We start from the raw sequence: 22867 nt of genomic DNA, 5'->3' as shown, positions 1-22867 counted from the left end.
CCTGCAAAGGCCAAGAGCCTTTGGATATTGGGGTTTACACCCTGCTAAGGCCAAGGGCCTTTGGATATTGGGGTTTAGACCCTGCAAAGGCCAAGGGCCTTTGGATATTGGGGTTTAGACCCTGCAAAGGCCAAGGGCCTTTGGATATTGGGGTTTAGACCCTGCTAAGGCCAAGGGCCTTTGGATATTGGGGTTTAGACCCTGCTAAGTCCAAGGGCCTTTGGGCATTGCTGTTTACTCTCTGCTCGTGCCAAGGGGAGGATGGAGACCCGGCGGGTGAGTGAGAAAGCCACTGCTCTCCTTGTGCCAAGCCCAGCAGGGATCTGGGAGGGCCTGGGCTGGGCCTCGGGGAACAGTTCCCTTTGGCAATAGCAAGGGATTAACAGTTGGCTGTTCCGGAGCTGGCAGCAGCTTTGGTGGTCGCTGTGGGGACAGGTGTGGGAGGGAATGGGTGGCTCCTAGCCATCCCAGAGCACAGCCACATCTCCTCCTCCATCCTTGTCCCACTAGAGGCTGTGGGCACAAACAAGGGAGCAGCTTTTCATTGCCTTCCCCTCACCCAAATTACAGCACAGCCTCAGTGCTTCCCAGAGTCCAGAATGAGTTTCTCCCAGACATCTCTGAAATGATCCCTAGTGGCCCAGAGGAGGTCACAAGCATGACAGGAAGATGCTCCAAGGGCTGGAGCACCAGTGGCAAGGGAAAAGGATGCAAGAGTTGGGGTTGTCCAGCCTGGAGAAGGTTCCAGGGTGACCTTAGAGCCCCTTCCAATGCATGAAAGGGCTGCATGAGAGCTGGAGATGGACTTAAGCCAGAGGCCTGCAGGGACAGGACAAATGACAAAAGCTTCCCACCAAGACAGGGCAGGGATGGATGGGATATTGGGAGGGAGTTCTGCCCTCTGAGGGTGCTGAGGCCCTGGCACCCAGGCTTGAGGTTTCCCAGAGAAGCTGTGGCTGCCCCTGGATCCCTGGGAGTGTTCAAGGCCAGACTGGCTGGGGCTCTGGGCAACTCCCCTTCTGGTGTTCTTAGAAGTGATGAAACACCTTCCAGCATGTTCATTTCTGCTGCTGTCAAACTACTGGGCTGAAAATATTCCCAAGGAGGGGAGGAAGAGCTCAGCTGGAATTGCTGTGCTCTGGGACAGGCTGGGAGGCACTCAGAGGCGACTGCCTCAGGGGCAGCCATGCAGTCTGAGTGTGCTCTTCCCCGTGCTCTTGCAGGGAGCTCGAGGGCTTTCTCAGCAGGGACGTTCCTCCGGAGCCCCTGAGGTGAGTAAAGTGTGCTGAGCTGGCTGGCATTTTGAAACTGGTTCTCCATGAATGGACGCTGGTTCTTGTGGGATCAGAAAAGAGGTATCTCAGTGCTGCTTTGGAATGGGAACAGAACACCTGACTAACAGCTGGATGTGGGCTTTCAGGCGCTGGTAGACGACAGTGACAGCATGGCCAATTCCATCATCTGCACCGACAATCCTGGGAACATCCTCTCAACTCTGACATCCACTGATGAACAGCATCCTTTTGAATTGGTTCAGGAAGATACAGAGAACTGGGGGCGCATGCAGCGGCATTTTGATCAAATGGAGGAGAGAACCCAGAGGATCAGAAGCCGCTGCCAGCTGATAGACTCTCTGCTAGAAGAAATCAGTAGGTGAGTCTTTCCTCCTCCTCCTCCTCCTGCATGCCAGAGGCAATCTCCTTCCAGGCCGGGGAGTTCAGAGGAGTCCTGGGTGAAGAAGTCACCTGCCTACCATGTGTAGTCCTCAGTGCGGCTCTCGAGCATCGTCCTGTCTGGTTTTTCCATGCTCTTCTGTGACTCCCAAGGCTGTCTGGGAGCTGCAGAGCCATGTTGGAATAGGAGACTCCTTCTCCTCGCCGTGCTGCTTCCCTGAATTCTGTTCTTTAAGTGCCCCTGCCCAGCCATAGCTTCTCACTGAAAGAAGGCAGCCCCTGGAGGATTTTCCTGGGAGGGAAAGAGCAAGGTCTTCCTTAGCCCACTGCCCCCAGCTCCATCCTGGAGAGCTGAAAATGGCATTGCTGACTCTTCAGGCCTCTTGATTCTTCTGACTGAGCCTTGTCTCTGCAGTGACTGTGCAAACCTTGAGATGTCCAGGGAAATGCTGCTGCAATGCACTGGAATCCCGGAGACAGGAGCCTTGTGTCTGCATCTGAAGAACACCAAGCAGCGGAAGGAAGCATCAGCCCAGGCCGAACAGGCAGAGCAGCAGGACAGGATGGAGGTTGGTTTTGGAAATGAGACTGGTTTTCCCTTGAAAACTCGTCTTGCCCCTTCTTCTACACTGGAGGACTTGGCTGCACTCGAGGGAGAAGACCCATTGTTGCAGAGCGAGCTGGAAGTCAAGAGGCAGTCATTGGAGGAATTGCAGCTTCAGAGGGATCTGCTGCAGCAGGAGAGTGATGATGTTAGCACGGCTCTGAACACCTTATTGCTCGGCAGCACCTGTGGGAGGGGGAGTTGTGGCAGCCAGATCAGCCCAGATGCTGTTGCTGGCAGGAGAAGACGGGCACACTGCTGTGCACACCTGGCTCAAGACGGCACATGCGTTTATGAGCCAGGGATATGCGTGTTCATCAGCAAAGTGTTGCATGCTTCTGCAAAATGTGTTGCTTTGGGCAGCCACAGAGCCTCTAAAACGGGGATCGGAGCTGGGGAAGGGTCTGGAGCACAGGTGTGACCAGGAGCAGCTGAGGGAGCTGGGGGGGCTCAGCCTGGAGAAAAGGAGGCTCAGGGGGCACCTTCTTGCCTTCTACAGCTCTCTGTGACAGGAAGCTGCAGCCAGGTGAGGGTCAGGCTCTGCTCCCAGGGAACAAGGGACAGGACAAGAGGAAACAGCCCCAAGCTGTGCCAGAGGAGGTTTAGATTGGGTGTTACAGGATAGCTGCAAGAGAAGGCTTTGTTTCTGATGGTCTCTGTCAGACAGTCTCAGTTCTGGGGAATGTGATAGGTTGGGCAAATGCACAGCAGGCGTTTTGATTTGGCCACATCAGGCAGGCGTCCACAAGTCACAAAATGTCTGCTCAGCACAAGAGCCATTTCCCGGCGAGGCATCCTCTCCTTGCAGAGAGCTGCGTAGAATATGTGAGGAGGAGAAACTTAGACGAGAGTTTTGTTGTGGCAGGGGGAAATCCTGTATATTTCCCCTTGATGCAGCAAGCAAATTTGTTTTCACAAATCTTCCTGAAAATGTCCAGCAATGAAATATATCCAGATAATAATTTTGTTTCCCAAGTGGCAGTTGCAGAAGATGCAGTATTTTTGGGTGACAACACGGAGTTTGGAGTGGGGATGTTTGTTGGGAAGGAGCTGTCTGGTCCCAGGCAAGCCAGCAGGGCCTGACACAGCACTTCCAAGGTAACAGTGCCAGAGGCTTTTGGCAGCCCCGGCTATCAGAGCTGCATAGGGCAGATGCTGTGAAACTTTGAGCCCAGAGCACAGGTGCTCCTTGTCCTCTGGCTGCCTGTGAGGTGCCACTGGCTGACTCTGCACAGGCCTCCCGAGGAAAGGCTCGAGCTGTACCTTGTCCCACTTCCAGGTTTCCCAGGAGCAAGATTCATCGAGCTGCTCTCTGGAGCAGCTGGGCCCGGAATCCTCTGGCCAAGGGCACGCACTGGCCCAGGTGTGCCGAGAGCAGGAGCTGCTGGGCCAGAAGGCTGACCTTGAGGGCCGACTGGCAGCCATGGAGTGGCTCCAACAAGACCTTTCCAGGCAGCTGGAGGAGACCAGGTAAAGGCAGGGAGCAGAACCTTTTCAGATCTATTTACATTCCATGGACAGAATATGGAAGAGACCCAAGAACAAAAATATGCCACAATGTGAAGGTTATTTTTCTGACACCTAAAGCCAGCAAAGCTCTCGGGAGCCTTGGGCTCCTGTTTTTGCCGCCGAGCACACTCCTGTGGGAAGTCCAAAGCAATCCACCCAGCCCTGAACTGAGTAGTAGATAAACCATGCAGATGCTGAGTGAAACCTCAGGTTTCTCTTGGCTTTGGTTTCTTCTTCTGGGCATTGAACGTCCCTCATTCCTTAGCACGTAGCTTGACATGATCCTGATCTTCAGAACTGAAGCTTCGTCTTCAGCATTCCAGGCTCCGACCTTGGCACGTTGGGGGTAGCACACTGCCATTCAGGGGGTAGCCAGAGGCTCCTGCTGAAAATCTTGAGGGCTTTCTGCTTCCAAGCACACTCTTGAGAAGTGTGGGACAGGCCCTAGAGCTGGCTGGAGAGCAGCAGGGAAAGCTCTTTGGAATTCTCAACAGCCTCTGGGGATTCTTGCTGATTGTTGATGGGCACCCAGCTGCCAAACCTGCCAAGCCCCTGGATGGTCCCTCTCACTCTGTAAAGAAGGACAAGTGCCTCGGGCTACTGCCTGCTTGGCCCGCAACATTAAAATAAAGGTGGCAAGTCTACTCCATGACCTTGCAAGAGTTTAAACTGCAGTCTCTGCATTCAGGTAGTTGTTGTTCAGACAAAAGGGTGTCCGGATTTTTTACAAGTGCTGCTATGAGATGACCATGAGATTTTACTGTGTCACGCAAAGTAGTTCTGAAGCCACATAAATACAGGGTGTCTGGAAGATGATGGACCTTTATGTCCATTATCAAGAGCATTAAAAAGTCAGCAGTCAGCAAGGACAAGAGTCTGTTGTGTCCCCCTGCAGAGCAGCTTGGAAGTGCTGATGAGAGAAGGGCTGTGAGCAGGGGCTGGGCTTTTGCTCGTCGCCCCAGCCTGTTTGGACACAGCTAGCCAGTGTCATAGGTCAGGATCAGCAACTGAAGGTTTGGCTGTTGAGGCCAAGTTGGGCTGGGCTGTCTGTGCTATGCCAGGCCATAGGGAAGGCCTGGGCAGTCCCTCAGAGGGCCCTGCTCTGCTGTTGAGATGGCACAAATGTGCCTTGTCTGGGCGAGTTTCCACGTGGCCCATTTCCCATACTCAGGTGTGGGGATCTTGAGCCACGTCGTCCTGGAATAACCGGCTGTGGGTGTCTGGAGCAAGCAACTCATGTCTCTCCGTATGTGCAACTCGTAGGTCAGCAAAGGAGAGCTTGGAATCCAGGCTGAGTGCTGCTCAGCAGCAGATATCTCAGCTGCAGATGACCAGGAACTATGTGGAGGTAGAGCTGGAGGCTGAGCTGCAGGAAGCTCACAGTGAAATCCAGGCAGCACTGAGGAGGCACAAGGAAGAGCTACAAGGCCTCAAAGAGGAAATGAATCTGCTCCTTGAGCAGAGGGAGGCTCTACAAAAGCAGGTGAGTGAAACAGCACTGGCACGGCAGCCATGCAGCGAGGGGTCTGTGGCCTTCTTGCTTTTCCATGGCAGAGCAGCAGCTGGTGGGGTGATCCCTGGGGCTGTCTTGGGCTCTGGAGGCTCCATGGCAGCTGCTCTGCAGGACACACAGTGCTCTGCTGAATCTCAGCTGCTGCTCTGGACAGCTGGGCTAGTCCTCTGGGCTGTTGGCCAGCAACCATCAGCATGGATTCCTGCTGGCCTCTCCTTGCCAGCCTTGGTTTGGGAGGTGCTTTTTCAGGTGCCCTTGGTGGTGGGCCACTTAGAGACTGAAACAAGTTGTCCATATCCAGTGTGAATCTGGTGCTCTCAGGACAGGGAGAAATGGAAAGTTGTCCTTTGCCTTTCCTCTCAGCCTGTGCTGTGGCTGACAGTGACAAGCTGTGGCTGCAGCCCCTGACTGCTTTGTTCCCTTTGACTGGAGGTGGGAGAGTTGACATCTCAGCTGGCAGCCTCCCGAGAGTCCCAGGAAACAACTGTCCAGAGAGCCCAGCAAGAGGTGAGGGAGGCCCAGGAAGAGTCCAGGCAGAAGCTGTCGGAGGTTGAACACATCCAGAAGATGCTGGAGGAGGCAGAAAATCAGAACAAGGAGCTGCAAGTGCATCTGGAGTCCTTGGAGAGGGAAAGGAATCGCTGGGAAGAAGTGGCTCAGCAAAATTCAGAATTGCAGGCTTCGGTGAATGTCCTAGAGTGTGAAAAAGCCAGGTAAATGAAAGCCTGTGGGACTCTGCATTGTGGTGAATGGATTCCCTCTTTGCCCTCTTTGCACCTGCCAGGGGCTCTGGCAGCATTTCCTAAGTGGCAGATTCTGAACTCTCCGTGCAGACACTTCTCCTTGTCTGGATGTTGTCTTTCATTTTCTTTACTTTTAAGACTTCAAACAGAGTTTTTCTGCAGAGAAAGGATTTGGGGGTAGCTCTTTCCCTCTAGGGGTTATTGTGTCTTTAGGTGGGTGTGTTGACACTGCCCGAGCTGCATTGTGAGGAGCTGGATACATCCATCAGCTCCACCTTGGGTCCTGTAACTTGAAGCCTCTGGGATGTGGATCAGCCTGGTATCTCATGCTTTTTGTTGACATAAGACGTGTTAAACCCATGATTTTTTGTCTAAGCCAGACAAAAAGAATCGCAGAATGGGTAAGGTTGGAGGCACCACAGTGGCTCATCTAGTCCCACCTCCCTGCTCACGCAGGGTCATCCCAGGGCACATGGAAGAGGATTGCATCTAGATCGTTCTGGAATGTCTCCAGAGCTGGCGATTCCACAGCCTCTCTGGACAATCTGTTCAGGGCTCGGTCTCTGCACAGGAAAGAATTTCTTCCTCTTGTCCAGGTGGAACTGCCTGGGCATCAATCCCTGCCCGTTCCTCTGGTGCCATTGCTGGGCCCCAGGGAGCAGAGCCTGGGCCCTGCTCTGACCCTCCCTGCACACAGGGACACCCAGGGCTGAGGGCCCCTCTCTGACTGGGGCTGCTCTCCAGGCTGAGCAGCCCCAGCTCCCTCAGCCTTTCCTGGGCACCGAGATGCTCCAGGCCCTTGCTCAGCTGCGCAGCCTCCGCTGGCCCCGCTCCGGGAGCTCCCTGTGCCTGCTGTGCTGAGGAGCCAGAGCTGGACACAGCACTCCAGATGTGCCTCACAGGGCTGAGCAGAGGGACTGAATCCCCTGCCTGACCTGCTGGCAATGCTGTTCCCAGTGCTTTCCAGGATCCCAGTGGCCCCTTGGCCACAAGAACACACTGCTGGCTCGTGGAGCGTTTCTTGTCCACCAGGACCCCCAGGTCCTTCTCCACAAAGCTGCTGCCCAGCAGGTTGGCCCCAGCCTGTGCAGGTGCCTGGGGCTGTTCCTCCCCAGGTGCAGGACCCTGCCTTGGCCCTTGCTGGATTTCAGAAGGTTCCTCTGCCCATCCCCAGCCTGCTGAGATCCCTCTGAGGGGATGCACAGTGACCCTGCTGGGGAGAGATCGACCCCCTCATCCAAGTCATTGATGAGCAAGTTCAACAATAGTGTGCCCAGGAGTGAGCCCTGGGGGACACCACTAATGACAGGCCTCTAACGAGCCCCTGTGCCACTAATTGCAGTCCACTCCTCCAGCCACCAATGTCTGAGTTTCCCAAGGAGGATGTTGTGAGAGACTGTGTCAAAAGCCTTGCTGAAATCAAGGTAGACAATGTCCACTGCTCTCCCTTTGTCCACCCAGGTAGATGTTTCATTGTAGAAGGCAATCAGGTTGGTCAGGCATGATTTATCTTTAGTGTATCCGTGCTTACCATTCCTGATCACCTTTTTGTCCTTCCATGTGGGGAAGAGGGGACCTCCAACATGAGGTACTCCATCACCTTTCCAGGGATTGAGGTGATTCTGACAGGCCCATAGTTCTCTGGGTCCTCCTCCATGCCCTTTCTGAAGAGCAGAATGACATTTGCTTTCTTCCAGCCCACGGGCACCTCTCCTGATCTCCATGACCTTTCAAAGATAATGGGGAGTGGCCTCACTCTGCTGTCCACAAGCTCCCTCAGCACTCATGGACACATCCTGTCAGGGCCTAAGGACTTGTGGATGTCGAGTTTGCCCAGGCATTCACTAACCCAGTCCTCCTTGAAAGGACAGTCTTGCTAAGGTGTCGCTGCAGGCCCCCAGCCGGGTAATAATTAGCATTGACTCCATGATTGCAGAAGGCTGATCAATTGCTTTATTATATCATCTTATACTATACTATACTATTAAGAAATTCAGTAACCTTTACAGCCAGTCCGATACAGCTTTGACCTAATTGGTCAATCAATCCAACCATCCAGTGTCCAATTAAGAAATCACCCTTTGGTAAACAAATCTCCATGACACATTCCACATGCGCACAACAGCAGGTGCAACAAGTGGAGATAAGAATTGTTTCTCATTCTTTTCTCTGATCTTCTCACAGCCTTCCCTGGGAAAATGCCTGGGAAAGTCTGTGCCTGCTCTCTGTGGCCAGAGAGCTGCTGCCACACTAAGGGATAGTCTTCCTTCCAACATTCCTTTAGCCTGGTCTCCTGGGCCAGAGATCCCCGAGGGCTGGTCTTAACCAGTACAGACTGATTCAAAGAAAGGCACTCAGGAACTCTGCCTTCTCTGCATCCTCTGTTACCAGGGTCTCCCCTCCATTTAGGAACAGACAGAGACACATCATCCTTGGTTTTCCTTTTGTAACTGATGTATTTTAAAAAGCTCTTCTTGATGTCCTTGATGTCCTTGCCCAGATTTAATTCCAAGGTGGTCCTTGGTCTTCTTTGTCTCATTTCTAATTACTCCAACAATCTCACTATACTCATTTTAAGTGGCCTGAGCCTGCTTCCATCTCCTCTGTACTTCCTGCGTGTGCTTGAGGAACGACAAGAGTTCTTTGCTTATCCACTCAGGTCTCTTGCCCCCTTTGCCCAGTTTCTTGCTCACTAGGATGTATTGTTGTGGAGCTTGGAGGAAGTGATCCTTCAGTATCAGCTTGGATCCCTTTACCCTGCAAGGCCTGTTCTCATGTGCTTCTTTCAAGAAGGTCCCTGGAGAGACTAAAGTTAGCTCTCAAGAGGTCTGTGGTTGTAATCTTGCTTGCTACCCTGCTTTTTCCTCACCCCCAGCTGAACTCCACAATCTCATTCATAGGCAGTGCAGCCAAGGCTGACCTCAGGCTCACATCTCCAACAAGGCCTTCCCTGATTGTTAGGGTAACGTTGAGCAGCATGCTGTTCCTTGTGGGATCCTCCACTGCCTGTGTCAGCAAGTTGTCATCAGTGCTTTCCAGGAACATCCTGCACTGTGTTGCTTCTCTAGCTGACAGCAGGGAAGCTAAAGTCCCTCACAAGAACCAGGTCCTGTGACTTTAGGTTGCTTTATGTTGCCTGTAGAAAGCCTTATCTACTTCTCCTCCTGTTTAGCTGGCCTCTAGCAAGCACTCACAGCAATGTCACCCTTACTTGTCTGTCCTTTTATTCTGACCCATAAGCTCTGGACTCACTCATCATCTACCCCAGACTAAGCTTGACACATTCCAAATGTTGCCTGACATAGTGGTCAACTCCATCAGTTGAGCTGGAGTTGACCAACTCTGAGGCACCCAAGGGATATGAATGTCTCTCATGGCCATCTGTTGCCTTGTTCTACAGGCTGACTCTGTCTCTGGAAGAAAAGGATCTGAGCCTCAGAACCCTGGAAGAAAACAACCTGGCCCAGATCAGTCAGGTGTCTCAGCTTCGTTCTGCCCTTACCCAGGCTGAGGAGCTCCACGCAGAGCACAGAAGAGAAATGCAGGAGCTCAACACCCAGGTAAGCTGTGCAGTGGCATCCTCTTCTCCAGGGACACACAACAGCACCTTTGCCTTGGAGGCCCCAACCTCTTTCCCCTCCCAGCAGCACGCACAGCTGCCGTCTTCTGCCCGGGGCTGCTGCTGCACCCTGAGGCCGAGGCTGGATCTGCTGTCTGCTGCCCAAGTTTTGCACCGTTCTCTCCCAGCTCCCAGCAGGAAATCTGGGAGGGGAGCAGCAGCAGACTCCTCTGGAGCCTCTGTGTCCCTCAGTTAGCAGTGTTGTCCCAGACAGAGTTGGTGCCTGTGCCGGGCACTGAGCAATGTGGGGACACAGAGGTGGCTATGGCAGGCTGGGCAGGGCACTTCCAGCGCAGCCATCTCAGCTGCTGTTCAGAGCTGCAGCCTCAAGGATGCCCATTGCCTCCCTTTCCCTCTTTTCTCTACATTGGTCTCCTTTGGAATCCTTGCTTTTCTGCCTTTTGGTTTTGGCATGGTTTTCTGCCTGAAATAATTTCTTCTTTGCTGCTCTCCCTGCGGCCCACTCTGCAGCCTCAGGAGCAGCCCTGTCCCTGAGGCTCTGTGCATCCATCTTCCAGATGCAGGCCAAGCTGCTGGCAGAGATAGAGCAGACAGCTCACCAGGCAACTCAAGAGAAGCAGCTGCTGGAGGCTGAGGTGTCTGAGCTGCGAGTGAGGCTCCAGAGCTCTGAGGAAAGAGCAGAGGCCATGGCCATACAGTGTAAGGACGTGGAGCTGGAGCTGAGGAAGACACAGGCTCAGAGGGACCATCTCAGAGCCCACAATCAGGAGCTGCTGAAACAGCTGGAGCAAAGTGAGCAAGGTACAGCTCCTCCTCTCCCACCCACTGCCCCATCCTGCCTCACCTGCGGGGATCTCGCTGATGGCTCGCAGAGGAAAAGTGCCCAGAGATGGCAGAGGGGAAAAACAACCAGCAGGAGATTTATCCATCCAAGTGCCAGTGAAAGCTTTTTCTTGAGAAAGATGCTGTGGCTGGCAGTGCCATCCGGCTGTGCCATGGCTGATCCCGTGCACAGCAGGAGCCTTCCAGGTGCCGTGTCTGTGCTAAGGAGCTTTAGGAGGATGCCTCAGCTCGATTCCCCCAAACTCCAGGCCCTGCCAGAGCCTCCAGGCTACTGGCCTCTCTGGAGCAGAGCTGCACAGGCATCCCCTCTCCTTTGTCTCTTGGATTGCTCACTCTGCACAAGGCCTAGAGCAACCACACTTTCCCGTCCCTCTGAACATTTCCCCTTTCATTCCTGCTTTTTTCTCTGCCTGCAAATTTCCTTCCTTTCTGTCAGCTTTGGAGCCCTTGTGGGCTCAGGGCCTGACAAACTCAGCCAGGCAGAGAAGACACTGCTGTTGTCTCTGCAGGATGCACATCAGTTTGCCTTTGCTTTGCTTTTCCCCTTCTCCTTTCTCCTGTTCCTTCCCCCTCCCTGCTGCAGATTTGTGGGAGGCAGCAGTCAAGCACACCTCTCGAGAAACTGCCCTGGAGAAAGAGGCCTGTGAAAGGCAGGAAGAGGCTGTGACTCTTCGTCAGGAGGTGGCATCTCTGCAGAGGAAATTGGAGAGCCTACAGAAGGAAAGGATGGATGTGCTGGTGAGATTGGTGGATGCCACAAAGGGCCATTTCCTAGCTGTGTTTGCACATTCAGTTAATAGTTCTAAGGAGCACCTTTTTCCAGTTAAACTTCTCCAACTGCGTTCTTCTGAATAAGGAGGAGAAGATGTTGTAGTCATGTCAAAGCCAGTTAATGCTGAGCCTGCTGATTTTCCTCCATGCTGGGCTTCTGTGCCCTAGAAGCTTTAGTCCTCAATGTCCACACTGCCTCTATGGACATTGCATGCTTTGGGGAATTCCTCGTGTCCAAACCCACGTCCAGATTCCTAAATATCTGGATCTGGAAGGAGGGGTGAGAAGACCAAGTTTGCTGTGAATAGAAAGGTGTTTGGCCTTGGCCCTCTGAGAGCAGCCAGTGGGGAGAGAAGAGAGGAAAGCCAAGTGCTGATCCACACCAGGACGTGTGCCTGCAAGGGGAGAAGTCGTCCTGAGTGGCAGCAGAGGATGACAGAGGGATCTGGCCATTGCTGCTCCAAGAGAGGGCAGTGGGGCTCTCGGGGATGGAGCCATGGAAACTCTACACAGCAGAGCTGGAAAACCACTGCTGTCAGCCCAAGCCCAGGGAAGGAAATGCTGGCGGTGTTTGCTCTTCCCTTCCTCCCTGATGGAGAGCACATCCTCGTGGCACTGCCTAAATCCTGCTTAGCATGGACTTGAAATCCTGGCTGCAGTTCTGGCAGCTCCTCCCCAGAGGAGCACTGGAGTGGGGCTGCAAGAGCTTGGGGAAGGGCGGAAAGGAAGCTGGGACAGGCTGAGGGAAGGAGCGGTATCAAGGGGGGAAGACCAGCAAAGGTCTGCAGCATCCCGAGGGGCAGAGAGAGAGGGGCAGCCAGTGCCTGCCCCTGCAGCAGGAGTCCAGATCTGGCCTGAAAAGCAAACCGAGGGGCGAATGAGTGACCCTTTTTCTCCCTGTTTTGGCAGCATGGACAGGAATTGAACCAGCAGCACATGAGAGATGTGGAAGAGAAGAATGAAATGCATGCAGATGAGTTAAGATATCATAAGGAAAACACTCAAGAATGGGAAGAGGAGAGTGACGGCGAGCAGGAAGAGTTGGAGCATGGGGCTGCTTCTTTGAAGAAATGGAGAGAGAACACCCAAGTACTGAGTGCTGCACTGAAGAAAAGTGAAATTGCCAAAGGGACTCTGATGAAACACTTGTACATCCTGATGGGGAAGTCTGGTATCCAGGAAGGCACTGGCATTGACCTTCAGTCCACTCCAGGGTCCCTGAATTATTCCAGTGCTGTTTCCCATGAGGAGGTGGGTCTCTATCCCTGTCAGTCCAGGCCTGCTTGGGTAAAGCAGCCCGGGCTGCAGCAGGCAGCCTTGTCTGTCTGCCTGGCTCCAGCCAGAGACCATTGACTGCCAGATTGTTTCCTGGCTCACCCAGAAAGACTGCTCCAGCTCTGGAGCTTACTGTTCCAATCTGCTCCAGGCCAAAAGCTGGGCATGGGGAGCTGCTTTTCCCGTGCCCATGCAACACATGGGGGTTTGGATTTGGTGTGGGAAGTAATGGAGCAGGTGAGCAGAGGGATGGACGAAACTGAGTGATGGACTAAAGTGGACCAATGGCTGAAAATCAGCTGCACTCCTGGTGCTTAGAGTAAATGGTATTGGCAGTTGCAGAAGATGCAGTATTTTTGGGTGACAACACGGAGTTTGGAGTGGGGATGTTTGTTGGGAAGGAGCTGTCTGGTCCCAGGCAAGCCAGCAGGGCCTGACACAGCACTTCCAAGGTAACAGTGCCAGAGGCTTTTGGCAGCCCCGGCTATCAGAGCTGCATAGGGCAGATGCTGTGAAACTTTGAGCCCAGAGCACAGGTGCTCCTTGTCCTCTGGCTGCCTGTGAGGTGCCACTGGCTGGCTCTGCACAGGGCTCCCGAGGAAGGGCTTGAGCTGTACCTTGTCCCACTTCCAGGTTTCCCAGGAGCAAGATTCATCGAGCTGCTCTCTGGAGCAGCTGGGCCCGGAATCCTCTGGCCAAGGGCACACACTGGCCCAGGTGTGCCGAGAGCAGGAGCTGCTGGGCCAGAAGGCTGACCTTGAGGGCCGACTGGCAGCCATGGAGTGGCTCCAACAAGACCTTTCCAGGCAGCTGGAGGAGACCAGGTAAAGGCAGGGAGCAGAACCTTTTCAGATCTATTTACATTCCATGGACAGAATATGGAAGAGTCCCAAGAGCAAAAATATGCCACAATGTGAAGGTTATTTTTCTGACACCTTGTCATGGTTTGACACTGGCGCAATGCCAGCGCCTCCATGAAAATGTACCTTTTTAAATAATTGCTTTGAGATGTGATCAGGAACAGAGCAGAGCAGGCCCAAACTTAGTAACAAAGGAAAGAACTTTATTAAACTACTACTACTATAAAAACTACAAACACTAAATCTTGGATGAAGACTTTCCAAAACACCCCTCCTCCTCCCACCCAATTTCTAACCAAACTCAACAGTGAGACACCACCCAGGATCCTGATCAAGTTGCCACCCTTCAGATAATCAATACTCAGTCCATCAAGGGAGACAGGAGTCTCTCCTGTGCCACAGACTCCCCAGGAAACACAATTGCCACCCTTGTGTTTCCATGTCACACATGGCAACCGCCCGGAGAAAATCTGCCATGGTGACACTCTCCTTTCCATGTCACAGTGCTCTCACCACCGTGCATGGACAGACTGCTCACAGGGCTCTTTTAAGGATGCTTTGCCATGGACCAAAAGAGAAAACAGTTCAGTTTCTCATTTTGGGACTACAGTCCCCCCCCCATTTTCCCCTGGGGCTGAGGGTCCAAGAACAGAGGTCCTCTTCTCCTCTTCTTCTTCCTTGAAGATAGAGGGCTTCTCCACACCTTCTCCAACTCTCCTCTGTTCTCTCTACTCCTCTGCTGGTAATCACTGAAACAGGTCTCCTGGCACACCAACGCACCACCCTAAGTGCAGCTTCTGTTAGGAGAATTTGGTTCAGTCTATGGCTAACAAGAGAAGTCCAGCCACAAGCCACTCCATCATCTCCTTCCAACTCGAGAATTTCTTCTTCCATCACCTTGGATCCCAGACTGTCTCTCTTCTACTTCAAATCAAGGAGGAGTAATATTTTACAAAGCCTTCATTTCTCAGGAAAGGGTTAAAAGCTCAGACTCCCTGGACGGCTGATATTTCTGCCCAGCAGCCCATTCCCAAGGCCAAGGCTGGGCGCCTTCCCCCCCCCTTCTCCTCCGCGCCGGCAAAGTTACAGGTGCCGTCCGAACTCTCTATCTCTTCCCTCTTGGGGGGGGGAAATGACAGAAACATCTCCGTTTCTCTCCACCCTTTCGTCCACAGGAGCTGGCTCAGTTCCAGTCCTTCTACCCCTTGGCTCACCTCGACCAGGCCTCATGGCTCCCCCTCCCCCACCCAGCCCCATGGCTGGGCTGGGAGGTCTGCACAGCACCCTGACCAGAGCCAAAGAGACCGAGCTCTTGGGAGTTCTTGGGAGTTCTTTTAACCCCCTGTGTTCTCAGAGGCATATCCCTATCTTCAGTGGTCACTTCAGGTGCCAATATTCAAACTTGACCACTGATTGGTTTGACTCAACTTCCTGAAAAAAATCACTTCCATGTAAAACCACGACACACCTAAAGCCATCAAAGCTCTCGGGAGCCATGAGCTCCTGTTTGTCCCGCCGGGCACACTCCTGTGGGAAGTCCAAAGCAATCCACCCAGCCCTGAATTGAGTAGTAGGTAAACCATGCAGATGCTGAGTGAAACCTCAAGTTTCTCTTGGCTTTGGTTTCTTCTTCTGGGCATTGAACATCCCTCATTCCTTACCAAGTAGCTTGACATGATCCTGATCTTCAGAACTGAAGCTTCGTCTTCAGCATTCCAGGCTCCAACCTTGGCACGTTGGGAGTAGCACACTGCCATTCAGGGGGAAGCCAGAGGCTCCTGCTGAAAATCTTGAGGGCTTTCTGCTTCCAAGCACACTCTTGAGAAGTGTGGGACAGGCCCTAGAGCTGGCTGGAGAGCAGCAGGGAAAGCTCTTTGGAATTCTCAACAGCCTCTGGGGATTCTTGCTGATTGTTGATGGGCACCCAGCTGCCAAACCTGCCAACCTCCCTTTGGATGGTCCCTCTCACTCTGTAAAGAAGGACAAGTGCCTCGGGCTACTGCCTGCTTGGCCCACAACACTAAAATAAAGGTGGCAAGTCTACTCCATGACCTTGCAAGAGTTTAAACTGCAGTCTCTGCATTTGGGTAGTTGTTGTTCAGACAAAAGGGTGTCCTGAGTTTTTACAAGTGCTGCTGTGACCATGAGATTTTACTGTGTCACGCAAAGTAGTTCTGAAGCCACATAAATACAGGGTGTCTGGAAGATGATGGACCTTTATGTCCATTATCAAGAGCATTAAAAAGTCAGCAGTCAGCAAGGACAAGAGTCTGTTGTGTCCCCCTGCCGAGCAGCTTGGAAGTGCTGATGAGAGAAGGGCTGTGAGCAGGGGCTGGGCTTTTGCTCGTCGCCCCAGCCTGTTTGGACACAGCTAGCCAGTGTCATAGGTCAGGATCAGCAACTGAAGGTTTGGCTGTTGAGGCCAAGTTGGGCTGGGCTGTCTGTGCTCTGCCAGGCCATAGGGAAGGCCTGGGCAGTCCCTCAGAGGGCCCTGCTCTGCCGTTGAGATGGCACAAATGTGCCTTGCCTGGGCGAGTTTCCACGTGGCCCATTTCCCATACTCAGGTGTGGGGATCTTGAGCCACGTCATCCTGGAATAACCGGCTGTGGGTGTCTGGAGCAAGCAACTCATGTCTCTCCGTATGTGCAACTCGTAGGTCAGCAAAGGAGAGCCTGGAATCCAGGCTGAGTGCTGCTCAGCAGCAGATATCTCAGCTGGAGACCACCAGGAACCATCTGGAGGCTCAAGTGCTCACAGTCACACAGGCCAAGGAGGTGATAGAAGGTGAGAACCTCGTGTGCTTTGTTTGTGGTGCTGCCCCTGCCTAGAGAACTAAGCACCCTGTAAAGCTGCCTCTGTCCACAGAGCTTCTGAGGAGTGGTGGGGCTTGGTGGCACTGAAAGGGCCTGAGGTCAGTAAAGTCAGTAAAGACTCTGACTCTTGCTGTTGGTCGTGTTTGTAGGAGAAGTGAAGTGCCTGCAAGATGAGCTGGAAGCAGAGAGATCTCTCAGGAGGCAGGAACGGGAAGACACAGCTCAACAGCTCCTGCAGGCCGAGCAGCAGCATCATGAAAGCCTCAGGCTTCAGGGAACTGCTCAGCAACTGGAAATAAAGAAGCTCCTGCAAGACCTGGTAGGGGACAGTACACTTCTGGAGTGTCCAAGCCAGCCCTGTGGGTTGGTTTAGCACAAGCAGAGCCTGAGTGTGTGAAAGGGCAGCAATCCTCTGCCAAGGCCTCCCGCTGCTGGGCCGGGCAGCAGAGGCAGCAGCTTGGACTTGGAGGTGCCTGAGAGCCCCCAGGATGGTGCTGGGACAGTAAATGCAGCCACAGCTTCAGTGAGGGCGTAAGAGGAGTTCCAGAGCAGGTTGGGCAGTGCCCACCCAAAGCGTGGCAGCCCAGGGCAGGATTGTCCCTGAGTCCCACCTGCCACGGAGCAGATGCCAGCGTGGAGCACTTGCCGGCATGGAGCAGATGCCAACAGTGCTGCTGGCTGCAGGCGTGGGAACTCGGTTCCTTTCTTGCTGTGCTTCCATGGTGGACAGAGGGATTAGCTTTGGGCTGGAAGCAAAGGGAACAGGCCCCTTGTCCCTGGTCCTTCAGTCCTTGTGACTGGGGTGTCAGGGAAGGGAAGGTGACACCTCCTTTTCTGAGCACTTGGACTCAACGCTTGGGAAGGTCTTTGCCAACAGAAGAGATTCCACGAGTCTGTGATTCTTGCACCTGCTGAGCCTCCTTTTGAATTCCATGACAGGACACGGTTTCTGGAGTGCTGTTGTCTTTTCCGGTTGGGGGTTGTGGGAGGGATGAAGCTTCACCTTTTTCAGCAGGGAGCTTGCCTGGGACTTCATCTTGCAAATTTCTCCTCCCCTCCTCAGGCAAGTGAGCGCGAAAGGCACCGTGCAGAGATGCAGGAGACGCTGGAGCAATGGGAAAAAGAGAAGGCAGAGAGAGAGCAGGAGCACAAGAAGGTGCTGTTTGAGATGAGGCAGAAAGATGCCACCCTGCTGGCCCAACAAGAAGAACTAAGGAGATTTGAAAATGCCAAGCGACAGGTAATGACTGAGAGAGGAGAACTGGTGTGATTTTTTGCAAGGCTGGAGCTGTGGGAGATGGCAGGACATGGGGCTGTGTGGAGCATGCCCTCCGTGTCTTCTACATTGAACTGGGGGAGGTGAAAGCTGAACGGGGCTGTCTTTGGGACCAGCAATGAGCCCTCTCATAGGAAGCCAGGCAGAAACATCAGCTATCAGCTGAGATCTTTGTGCTGCTCTTGTGCTCTGTTGTTCTAAGATGTACCTCAGGGTACCTTCGCTGTTCTCTTTCCGCTCCCCTTTTGGTGTGTACTGGTAGGTGTTCACAGCCAAAGTGAGTTTGTAGCTCTTTTCTTATGTGGGAATGGGGAGGGTGCAGCAGGAACACTGACAAGAGAAAAATCTTTTTAAAGACTTGCCTGGAGTATTTCTGAACAGTAACCCAGAGATGTCTTCTGGGCTGTGTTTTAAGTCACTTCCTGGGAAGCTGTGTTGGCCCCGGGGCAGGCAGTGGCCCAGGGGAGCAGCAGCCGAGTGCTGTGAGAGCACGTGAGCCCATCAGTCTTTGCCTCTGCCACACGGATGCTGCAGGAGAAGTGTGAAGCCCTCTGCTCTTTCCTTCGGTGCAGGTGCTGCTGGAAGAGCAGAAGGAGAAGAGTGCTTTATCAGAGGCACTGCTCCAGACTCAGGGAGAGCTCAGCCGAGCCCACCAGCAGGTCCAGCAGCTCAGGCAGGAGGTGAAAGAGCTGCAAGAGAAGGGGCAGGTAAGTGTGAGTAGGCAGGCAACAGAGGGCAGGGCAGGGACAAGGGCACAAAAGGCAGCTCCTGGGACTGAGGAGGCAAGGGCTGCCTCAGGCCCTGGGAGCACAGAGCCTGGTAAGCTCCAGAGCTCAGCCCCAGGAAGGAAGGCTTGCAGTGGAAGCAGAGCTGGCTAGAGAAGCCAAAAGAAGCAGCTGAAGGAATGGGATTTTGAGGCAGCACGTGGAACAAGCTGAGCCTGAGGGCAGGTCCCAGGAAGTTGCTCTGCATTTTGTTGCCAGACCATCAAGGCAAATCTGCAAGCTGAGCTGCAGGAAGCTCACAGTGAAGTCCAGGCAGCACTGAGGAGGCACAAGGAAGAGCTACACGGCCTCAAAGAGGAAATGAATCTGCTCCTTGAGCAGAGGGAGGCTCTACAAAAGCAGGTGAGTGAAACAGCACTGGCACGGCAGCCATGCAGCGAGGGGTCTGTGGCCTTCTTGCTTTTCCATGGCAGAGCAGCAGCTGGTGGGGTGATCCCTGGGGCTGTCTTGGGCTCTGGGGGCTCCATGGCAGCTGCTCTGCAGGACACACAGTGCTCTGCTGAATCTCAGCTGCTGCTCTGGACAGCTGGGCTAGTCCTCTGGGCTGTTGGCCAGCAACCATCAGCATGGATTCCTGCTGGCCTCTCCTTGCCAGCCTTGGTTTGGGAGGTGCTTTTTCAGGTGCCCTTGGTGGTGGGCCTCTTAGAGACTGAAACAAGTTGTCCATATCCAGTGTGAATCTGGTGCTCTCAGGACAGGGAGAAATGGAAAGTTGTCCTTTGCCTTTCCTCTCAGCCTGTGCTGTGGCTGACAGTGACAAGCTGTGGCTGCAGCCCCTGACTGCTTTGTTCCCTTTGACTGGAGGTGGGAGAGTTGACATCTCAGCTGGCAGCCTCCCGAGAGTCCCAGGAAACGACTGTCCAGAGAGCCCAGCAAGAGGTGAGGGAGGCCCAGGAAGAGTCCAGGCAGAAGCTGTCGGAGGTTGAGCACACCCAGAATATACTGACGGAGGAAGAAAATCAGAACAAGGAGCTGCAAGTGCATCTGGAATCCTTGGAGAGGGAAAGGAATCGCTGGGAAGAAGTGGCTCAGCAAAATTCAGAATTGCGGGCTTCGGTGAATGTCCTAGAGATTGAAAAAGCCAGGTAAATGAAAGCCTGTGGGACTCTGCATTGTGGTGAATGGATTCCCTCTTTGCCCTCTTTGCACCTGCCAGGGGCTCTGCCAGCATTTCCTAAGTGGCAGATTCTGAACTCTCCGTGCAGACACTTCTCCTTGTCTGGATGTTGTCTTTCATTTTCTTTACTTTTAAGACTTCAAACAGAGTTTTTCTGCAGAGAAAGGATTTGGGGGTAGCTCTTTCCCTCTAGGGGGTATTGTGTTTTTAGGTGGGTGTGTTGACACTGCCCGAGCTGCATTGTAAGGAGCAGGGTTCATCCATCAGCTCCACCTTGGGTCCTGTAACTTGAAGCCTCTGGGATGTGGATCAGCCTGGCCTCTGATGCTTTTTCTGGGCAGAACCATCTGAAGGCCCTGATTGCTGATCTAGGCCAGATTGCCCTCGGAGGCAGCCCAGCAACAAGAGCGGCTCTGTTGCATGGTTCCTCATAAAATGTGCCCCGGTGCCTGGAGGGGGCCAAGCAGGCTCCCTGCCACCCTGCCCAGTCACAGGCTTTACTGACTGTGCAAAGAATGCAAGAAACAGGACCAAGGTATGGGGGGCTCCTCCAGCTGATCAAGTCCTGCCAGTCTTCAGTGCCACAGGATTCTTCTTCCAAGAAGAAGGCAAAGGAAAGGCAGGGCACTCCTGCTTGCCTGGAGCCTTCTGCATCTTCCATCAGCTTTTGCTCCAAGCCTCTGTTGCCACTTGGGCCTTTGTTTCTCCGGATGAAAATAGGATGGGTTCTGGTAGATCTTAGGGAACTCGCCTGAGATCCCCTGGCTGTAGGGTGCTGCTCCTCCTACCTGGACATACAAAATGGGGGAAGGAAATGTCTCTTCCATGTTGACCAAACCTCCCTCCCTTGGAGCCGGGTTAGTCCAAAGAAGAAAATGGTTCCTCTCCTCTAATGTCTTCATTGCAAGACTTTGTTAGGTTTGTATTCACATTCCCACCTCAAAAAGAAGGTAGGGCATGTAGGCAGGAACTCCCTGTTCTTTTAGGGCCAAAAGCAGAGTAGGCACATGCTGGGCTTTGACTGCAGGGAGAACAAACAGCCAAGTTGTTTAGACAGACCTCATCAGACAGAGGAGTTTTTCCCTGAGGTGCTGCAAGTCCTGAGAGTTTATAAAATCTGATACCGTGTAGCAATGAGTTGCATATTCCCTTCTAGGCTGATAGTGTCTCTGGAGGAGAAGAACCAGCGCCTCAGAACTCTGGAAAAACAGAACCTGCTGCTGAACAATCGTGTGTCTCGGTTATTTTCTGCTCTTAAGCAGGAACAGCAGCTCTGTTCTGAGCATAGAAGACAAATGCAGGAGGTCAACACCCAGGTAAGCTGTGCAGTGGCATCCTCTTCTCCAGGGACACACAACAGCACCTTTGCCTTGGAGGCCCCAACCTCTTTCCCCTCCCAGCAGCACGCACAGCTGCCGTCTTCTGCCCGGGGCTGCTGCTGCACCCTGAGGCCGAGGCTGGATCTGCTGTCTGCTGCCCAAGTTTTGCACTGTTCTCTCCCGGCTCCCAGCAGGAAATCTGGGAGGGGAGCAGCAGCAGACTCCTCTGGAGCCTCTGTGTCCCTCAGTTAGCAGTGTTGTCCCAGACAGAGTTGGTGCCTGTGCCGGGCACTGAGCAATGTGGGGACACAGAGGTGGCTATGGCAGGCTGGGCAGGGCACTTCCAGCGCAGCCATCTCAGCTGCTGTTCAGAGCTGCAGCCTCAAGGATGCCCATTGCCTCCCTTTCCCTCTTTTCTCTACATTGGTCTCCTTTGGAATCCTTGCTTTTCTGCCTTTTGGTTTTGGCATGGTTTCTGCCTGAAATAATTTCTTCTTTGCTGCTCTCCCTGCGGCCCACTCTGCAGCCTCAGGAGCAGCCCTGTCCCTGAGGCTCTGTGCATCCATCTTCCAGATGCAGGCCGTGCTGCTGGCAGAGATAGAGCAGACAGCTCACCAGGCAACTCAAGAGAAGCAGCTGCTGGAAACTGAGGTGTCTGAGCTGCGTGTGAGGCTCCAGAGCTCTGAGGAAAGAGCAGAGGCCATGGCCATACAGTGTAAGGACATGGAGCTGGAGCTGAGGAACACACAGGCTCAGAGGGACCATCTCAGAGCCCACAATCAGGAGCTGCTGAAACAGCTGGAGCAAAGTGAGCAAGGTACAGCTCCTCCTCTCCCACCCACTGCCCCATCCTGCCTCACCTGCGGGGATCTCGCTGATGGCTCGCAGAGGAAAAGTGCCCAGAGATGGCAGAGGGGAAAAACAACCAGCAGGAGATTTATCCATCCAAGTGCCAGTGAAAGCTTTTTCTTGAGAAAGATGCTGTGGCTGGCAGTGCCATCCGGCTGTGCCATGGCTGATCCCGTGCACAGCTGGAGCCTTCCAGGTGCCGTGTCTGTGCTGAGGAGCTGTAGCTGGATGCCTCAGCTCGATTCCCCCAAACTCCAGGCCTTGCCAGAGCCTCCAGGCTACTGGCCTCTCTGGAGCAGAGCTGCACAGGCATCCCCTCTCCTTTGTCTCTCTTGGATGGCTCACTCTGCACAAGGCCTAGAGCAAACACACTTTCCTGTCCCTCTGAACCTTGCCCCTTTCATTCCTGCTTTTTTCTCTGCCTGCAAATTTCCTACATTTCTGTCAGCTTTGGAGCCCTTGTGGGCTCAGGGCCTGGCAAACTCAGGCAGGCAGAGAAGACACTGCTGTTGTCTCTGCAGGATGCACATCAGTTTGCCTTTGCTTTGCTTTTCCCCTTCTCCTTTCTCCTGTTCCTTCCCCCTCCCTGCTGCAGATTTGTGGGAGGCAGCAGTCAAGCACACCTCTCGAGAAACTGCCCTGGAGAAAGAGGCCTGTGAAAGGCAGGAAGAGGCTGTGACTCTTCATCAGGAGGTGGCATCTCTGTAGAGGAAATTGGAGAGCCTGCAGAAGGAAAGGATGGATGTGCTGGTGAGATTGGTGGATGCCACAAAGGGCCATTTCCTAGCTGTGTTTGCACATTCAGTTAATAGTTCTAAGGAGCACCTTTTTCCAGTTAAACTTCTCCAACTGCATTCTTCTGAATAAGGAGGAGAAGATGTTGTAGTCATGTCAAAGCCAGTTAATGCTGAGCCTGCTGATTTTCCTCCATGCTGGGCTTCTGTGCCCTAGAAGCTTTAGTCCTCAATGTCCACACTGCCTCTATGGACATTGCATGCTTTGGGGAATTCCTCGTGTCCAAACCCACGTCCAGATTCCTAAATATCTGGATCTGGAAGGAGGGGTGAGAAGACCAAGTTTGCTGTGAATAGAAAGGTGTTTGGCCTTGGCCATCTGAGAGCAGCCAGTGGGGAGAGAAGAGAGGAAAGCCAAGTGCTGATCCACACCAGGACGTGTGCCTGCAAGGGGAGAACTCGTCCTGAGTGGCAGCAGAGGATGACAGAGGGATCTGGCCATTGCTGCTCCAAGAGAGGGCAGTGGGGCTCTCGGGGATGGAGCCATGGAAACTCTACACAGCAGAGCTGGAAAACCACTGCTGTCAGCCCAAGCCCAGGGA

General features: G+C 53.5%; 1 protein-coding gene across 1 annotated transcript; it reads left to right on the top strand.

Annotated features, from left to right (window-relative positions):
- Nucleotides 1-261: 261 nt before the first annotated feature.
- On the top strand, nt 262-22239 carry LOC137484398 (centrosome-associated protein CEP250-like). Its single transcript, XM_068208272.1, has 22 exons — nt 262-276; nt 1224-1271; nt 1421-1653; nt 2089-2242; nt 3557-3747; nt 5050-5269; nt 5732-6012; nt 9443-9602; nt 10180-10423; nt 11049-11203; nt 12146-12487; nt 13145-13335; nt 16029-16156; nt 16335-16504; nt 17249-17425; nt 17724-17738; nt 18034-18168; nt 18445-18588; nt 19051-19331; nt 20520-20679; nt 21256-21499; nt 22127-22239. Exons 1-22 carry the CDS (start codon nt 262-264, stop codon nt 22237-22239), a joined length of 3801 nt encoding a protein of 1266 aa, XP_068064373.1.
- Nucleotides 22240-22867: the final 628 nt, after the last annotated feature.

This window comes from Anomalospiza imberbis, chromosome 17 (assembly GCF_031753505.1).
Source record: "Anomalospiza imberbis isolate Cuckoo-Finch-1a 21T00152 chromosome 17, ASM3175350v1, whole genome shotgun sequence".
Taxonomy (NCBI): domain Eukaryota; kingdom Metazoa; phylum Chordata; class Aves; order Passeriformes; family Viduidae; genus Anomalospiza; species Anomalospiza imberbis.
This window is presented reverse-complemented; position numbering and strand designations above follow the sequence as displayed.